This window comes from Macrobrachium nipponense, chromosome 25 (genome assembly GCF_015104395.2).
Source record: "Macrobrachium nipponense isolate FS-2020 chromosome 25, ASM1510439v2, whole genome shotgun sequence".
In the NCBI taxonomy this organism is placed as follows: domain Eukaryota; kingdom Metazoa; phylum Arthropoda; class Malacostraca; order Decapoda; family Palaemonidae; genus Macrobrachium; species Macrobrachium nipponense.
In genome coordinates, this window is record NC_087214.1 from 13,136,955 (window position 1) to 13,143,572 (window position 6,618).

At 41.2% G+C, this 6,618-nt stretch overlaps 1 protein-coding gene across 1 annotated transcript; it reads left to right on the plus strand.

Annotated features, from left to right (window-relative positions):
* Positions 1-4,183: 4,183 nt before the first annotated feature.
* LOC135198997 (dnaJ homolog subfamily C member 3-like) lies at positions 4,184-5,653 on the plus strand. Its single transcript, XM_064226911.1, has one exon. It carries the CDS (start codon positions 4,184-4,186, stop codon positions 5,651-5,653), a length of 1,470 nt encoding a protein of 489 aa, XP_064082981.1.
* The last annotated feature ends 965 nt before the right edge of the window (positions 5,654-6,618 follow it).

Below are 6,618 nucleotides of genomic sequence, written 5' to 3' on the forward strand. Positions count from 1 at the left end.
TCGGTGGGCGCATTCTACTTTTGTATATACATATTTACATATTTTTCAGCATTGAGATGTAAAAGCATCTAATAGGACTATTTTAAATTTTATGTTAGCTTTGGAAGCATTATGAATGTTATGACAATTTGTTTTTCGTTTTTTTTTATTTAACATTTCAACTGATGCTTGATGACGACTTCATTTTGGTCAAATGCTCCAGTGGTGTGTGAACGAAAGTTTTGAAAATGTTTCGAAGAGCTTTTTTCTGAAATTTGCTACACGTGACATTTTCTTACAGTTTTGACATATATGACAGATTTCACTCTTGTGAAACATATTATGTCCATATTATATGCAATAATCGCGTTTCCGCATTGAAATAAAAGATAAATATGGAGCTTGCTATGTTGCCAGTTAGTGAATTTTGAACGAAATCTTATGGAATCATGTTGCATGAGATTTGAGCATCACTGTACTGTGTTTGTGTGTGTGTGTGGGGGGGTTGTGTAGGTGTAGAAAAGGTGTTCTGGGGGTGTTATAGGAGGACCGGGGGGTTGGGGGTGTGAGCGGGCACCAGTAGAAATGATTCAAAATTCAAATCCACTGCAGCCCGTGATAACGTCTTCCGTTCCCCTGTGTCCCAATGCTGATTGGCTGTGACGTCGACTTCAACTACGGCCTACAAAACCTTGGCAAAATGCAATACTTTATTTTTTATAGTGATTAGTACTCTAAATGAGTGCAAGTGACTATATTTCCCATCATTTGCGCTCACGACGGGTGCAATGACCAGTACTTCAACGAAGTTGAAGTCGGGTTCGAAGCCTTGAGTGCGAACGCAGTTGTCAAGTGCATCGTATGGTATGAGACTCCGTCACCTCTCTCTCTCTCTCTCTCTCACTCTTTAATTCTGTTATCCACTAGGCCTATCGTAAATATTGAAATTTACGCATGTTATAATAAACTCCAGCAGATATGAAATATATTTATTTATTATACATAATAATAATAATAAGTGCAGACGTGAATTATGCATATATGTCTGAATGTAAGATTATACTTATTTTCATCGGATTCAGGTCTTTAACGACATTGACTAGTCTCTCTCTCTCTCTCTCTCTCTCTCTCTCTCTCTCTCACATTATCACAGGTAGCTTGTCATTGTAATGAAAAGGGAAGTTTAGTCTCCAGCGCACGAAACCAGCGTCTGTCTGTTCCATCCATGTGTTGTTGCCCGCAGAGCAAGAGCCCGAGCTGGCATAAGGCCTTCAGGATCTGAAAACAAAAGTACACGCATATTTCAGGCTCATTACTCGTTAGTCGACTGTTGAGGGTCACAGATGGGGGAGGGAGGGAAGGAGTGAGATACGATTAAAAAGAAAATGAAAAAACTTGTTATTCAGATGTGGCAAGACCCGTTTCTTTGGGACGAAGACCTAGACCTATAAATAAAGATCATTTCACAGATTTGTTGATTTACTTGTTCACGTAACGTTCTTTCGTATATATATATATATATATATATATATATATATATATATATATATATATATATATTATATATATCTATATATATATATATATATATATATATATATATATATATATATATATATATATATATATATATATATATATATATATATATATATATATATATATATATATATATATATATATACTATATATATATATATATATATATATATATGTGTGTGTGTGTGTGTGTATATAGCAGTTATATTGTACGAATGTGAAAGTGCTATCTGGGTTGTGTATATCTATGGAGCCAGCCGCTTTCAGGGGAGACGGCTTAGTAGTACCAATGAGACAAAAATCATAATAAATCATAAAAAGTTAAAGGAAAGTTCGGAGAGAGAGAGAGAGAGAGAGAGAATGATCAGTGTTAACATTATTGCCAGTCTCTCTCTCTCTCTCTCATTAGAATAATGCACGAAAAAAGGTATTCCTTCCTTCCTCCTTCCAGCTTTTGAAATCCATCAACGGAAATGTTACACAGAAACATTTATTGTAATTGTAAACGATAACATTGTTCGTAAGTTCTGAAATACAGCAAAATATATTTGCGCCTTAATACTAAAACGAATCTTGATTCATACGTTGACATTCTTTTGACTGAAAAGCGAATGAGAAATTGGTGGGGGAGGAGGAAGTGGTTGTGGTGGTTTTGGTTCTGACTGCAAGCAGGCATAAAGTCTCTCTTTCTCTCTCTGTGTGTGTGTATCAGTCTCGTAGTCTCTCTCTCTCTCTCCCTCTTTGTTTCTTAGTGACACTCTCTCTCACTCTGTCTCATAGTGAACGCCCCCTCTCTCTCTCTCATAGTCTCTTTCTCTTTCGCTCTCACTCTCTCTGTGTCTCTCACTCTGTCTCTTAGTGACTCTCTCCCTCTCTCTCTCTCCCCTCGGATGGACTAACTAGTCTTTCAGACATCCTAATCCTTAACTCCCACTGCACTCCGTCCCTTAGTGACACACTCTCTCTCTCTCTCTCGTTGCATGCAGAAAGGCCTATAAGAAGCTTCTGTTATTAATGATGTTTTACAGTATACTAAGGATGAGATGGATATGAAACCAATGAGTCATGATGACTCTGAAGCCGTAATATGAACTCTAAAACCTCCACTATGTTGTATTGAGAGAGAGAGAGAGAGAGAGAGAGAGAGGCGCAAAGTAGAACTGTGCATTCATTCTCACTGTGAATCACCGATGCCTGAACTTATACTTATGTTATCCGTTTCCGATGCTTACCCCCCATCTCTCTCTCTCTCTCTCTCTCTCTCTCTCTCTCTCGCTCTCTCTCTCTCTTTCTTCTTCTTCTTCTTCTTCTTCTTCTCATAACTCCAGAGTATCATTACATTCTTGATTGCGGATTCTGTAGTACCTGAATGCCGCCCACCAGTCCACCCTCCAATAAATGGACATACAGCGTCTGCTGTTACAGAATGCTGTTAAACGTTTCTGAAAAGATGCTTTTGAAAATGCTGCTCGAAAATGCTGTTAAAATATGCTGTTCGAAAAGGCCGTTGAACTGCTGTTCTGATGCTGTCCGAAAATGTCAAAATTGCAGTTCTAAAATGCTGTTTAAAGATGATGTTCGAAAATGCTGCTTAGAAAGATGCTGTTAAAAACGCTGTTTGAAAGTGCTGTTAGATTGTGTTAAAATGCTGTTTGAAGGTACTGTTAAAAGATGCTTTTAAAGATGCTGTTAAAAGCGCTGTTAGAAGGTGCTGTTAAAAGATGCTGTTAAAAACCCTGTTAGAAGGTGCTGTTAAAAGATGCTGTTAAAACGCTGTTAAAAGATGCTGTTAAAACGCTGTTAAAAGATGCTGTTAAAAACGCTGTTTGAATGTGCTGTTAGATGCTGTTAAAAACGGTGTTTGAAGGTGCTGTTAAAAAGATGAAATTATTAAAAATGCTGTTTGTAGGTGCTGTCAAAAAGCTCTTGGAAGTGCTGTTAAAAGATGCTGTTAAAAATGCACTTCGAAGCGCTGTTCAAACGCTCTTTGAGAGTGCTGTTAAAACGCTGTTTGAAAGTGCTGTTAAAAACGCTGTTAGAAAATGTGGGGGTTGGGTATCGGCTCAACATTCAACCCTATTTGAAGGTGTTGCTGACTACATTTATAAAATGAATAAATAAATGACTATAATTCGATGAAACTGCATCCTAATCTCTCTCTCTCTCTCTCTCTCATGGTAAAGTATCAACAGTGATCAGAGACACTGATGAAAATATCCAAAATGTATGGTTGCAAATATATATATATATATATATATATATATATATATATATATATATATATAGAATTTTTACGCTTCCCTCATCAAATAAGCTTAAAATCCCCTTTTTCTTTCATTCTTAATTCTTTAAAACCAATTTCTTTTGTGCTATAATAATCTGTGACTGAAATATCAAAATTTCCAGCTGACTTTTCAGTTCCTTTCCCGATGGAGACATTATTTATTGACTCACTTTTCAAGTCGTCTCCATTTGCATGGTTTCTGCTGAAGCCGTCGAAGTCTTCAGGAGGAGCCTTCAGTCGCTCCAAGTCCTTCCGAAAGGAGGCTCCGCCAGGAATCTGAAAAAAGACGCATCGAAGCCGAAATGAGGTTCTGCGGAATCCCTGGAGCTCCAGTGGCATTTTCCAACTCTGACGTTTTGATCGGGTGGAAGAAAGGCAACCATGTTTGCTCTTAGTACAGTTAACATTGTTATGAAAAACTTATTGGCTCTGATCCCTACCGGATCAGTGATACTACCTGTTATAAATGAAATCCGAAACCTCGGATTATTTATTGGTAATAAAGCAACAGCTCTTGCTCTGGGAGGACTTCTTGGCCGCGCACATCAGTGCATTGAAGGACAGAAGGCTCTCCAGATTGCTCAAGATGCTGCTGCAATTGCCAGGATGGACGCCGACGACGACCTTTTTTATGCCACCGAAATGATCTCTCTCCTGAAGGAAGACTGGATGGAGGCTCAGGAGGAGAACCTTTTCCTCCTGGATGAGATCGAAGACATGAATTTCAACGAAGCAGCTCTAATACAGACGAATGAAGACTTACTCGACCAGTTACAGGAAGAAAAACACTACGTTGAAAAGCGAGGTAAAGACTACGACTCTGCTGAAGAGGAGAATGAACACCTGAAGAAAAAGCTCGCAGAGTTGCAGGAATCATTAATCCAGAAGGAAAAAGAGATAGAAAATCAAAATGAGCACCTCGCAGGGAAAGAGAAAGAATGTCAGGAGAACCGACAAAAAGTGGAAGAACTGAAGAGACAAGCTGAAGACAACGATTTCTACTGTGGCTACCTTGAGGAAAAAGTAAAGGCCCACGAAGCAGAGAGAAAGAGACTGACCAAGGTGGCCACAGAACTCGAGGAAAGACTGCGAGTCTCACAGCGAGAACCAGCGTCTGTTCTCGCTAGAAATTTGGATCAAGGGAAAAATAACGGTCGTGAGACGCAGAAGACTCAAGGTTTGCAGAAGGAGGCCCATATCATGGAAGCCAGAGTTCAGTCGCTTCCGAAGAAGAACAAAGATGAAAAGCCTAAGAATGATGCCTCGGCTGAAGAGAACATAGCAAAAGGAAACACGTTCTACAAGCTTGGACGCCTGGAAGAAGCTTGTGAATGTTTCCTCAGATTACTGAATGTGGCCGACGAACAAGCGGACTACAGGCTGAGACTGGGATTGTGTCTCTTGTTGCTTGGCAGACACAGCGAAGCTATAGTCCAGCTTGAAGGATTAGATGGTCGAAAAGATTTGGTTGCAGCCGCCAAAGCCCTCCAAAGAATGCAATGTCACGGCTGCCCCTACTACATCCTGGGAATTGCTGAAACGGCTAATTTGAAGGACATAGAGTGGGCCTACAGGAAGCGGGCGCTCAAGTTCAACCCTGATAGGTGCCAAGGGTCTGAAGAAGAGCGACAACGCAAGAAGGAAATCATGCAGAAGGTCAATTATGCCAACGGTCTCCTGCATGATGCTGAGGAAAGACGAGAATACGACACTGTCAGGGAGTTCATCAAGGAACAAGCAGCTAGAGTGTTTGAAGATCCTCAGGAGGCCATGAAAGTAAAGAGGAAGAGACCTGGAAGGAGAGCGAAGAGGATGAACACTAAAGGACACCTAGGAGGAAACAGCCCCTGATTAACCAACATGACTTGTCACCAGTTGGTGATGTTGCATCGTGTTCCAGAGGAGCTGTGATCTTCTCGGCCCATTCGATGGCTTGACTGCAGAATGGGTGTTCACTGCTGCTCCCCCCAGCAGCAACCAGCGATGGGAGGTCCCCCCACCTCCCACACACCCATCCTGCAATCAATCCCATTGACTGGACCAAGAAGATCGCAATGCCTCTGGAACATGACGCAGCATCATCAACTGGTGACCAGTCAGAATCCTTCACTTGGGCTGTTTCTTTGTAGCTGTAAAGACAAGTCTTGTGAACGTCCTTTTCATCAGGCATCCTCGGCAATTCTCTCGTCTCCCTGACGGAGGAAGGAGGACCAGCTCTCAAGAAGAGAGCCAACAGCTTTTTGGAGGAAGGAGGACCAGCTCTCAGGATGAGAGCCAACAGTTATTTGGAGGGAGGAGGACCAGCTCTCAGGATGAGAGCTAACAGCTGTTGGGAGGCTGGAGGACAAACTCTCAGAATGAGAGCCAACAACTGTTTGGAGGGGCCACAGGGCACCCCCTCTCCTGCTACATGATACCCTCTGGAATGGGTATCATGTAAAAACCCAAAGTTAATGCCTTCTACTTCATATGTGAATTGGGTTATGCACTGCATATCAAATCCCATCTTTGCATATCCTGCAGTGGCAACCTCTGGCGTGGCGTAAAAACCCGTAAGTTCAATGCCTTTTAAATATGCAAAATATGGGTTATGCAATGCATAATGGACTGAGTACTTGCATATACTCCTACTGTGGCAACCTCTGGCGTGGCGTAAAAACCCGTAAGTTCAATGCCAAATATAGTATGTGCAAATATTTGATCCGGGTGTTTCAGTAGGGAAGATTCCATCTCTTTTGGCTAGCTGATGGAGCTGAGAATGGGGAAGGGTCCACCCCTGGCAAAAATAAACCCCAATTTGATGACGCTCCATTGGC

Coding starts and splice junctions, on each gene's coding strand:
- LOC135198997 (XM_064226911.1), top strand. CDS start 4,184: ATGTTTGCTCTTAGTACAGTTAACATTGTTATGAAAAACTTATTGGCT.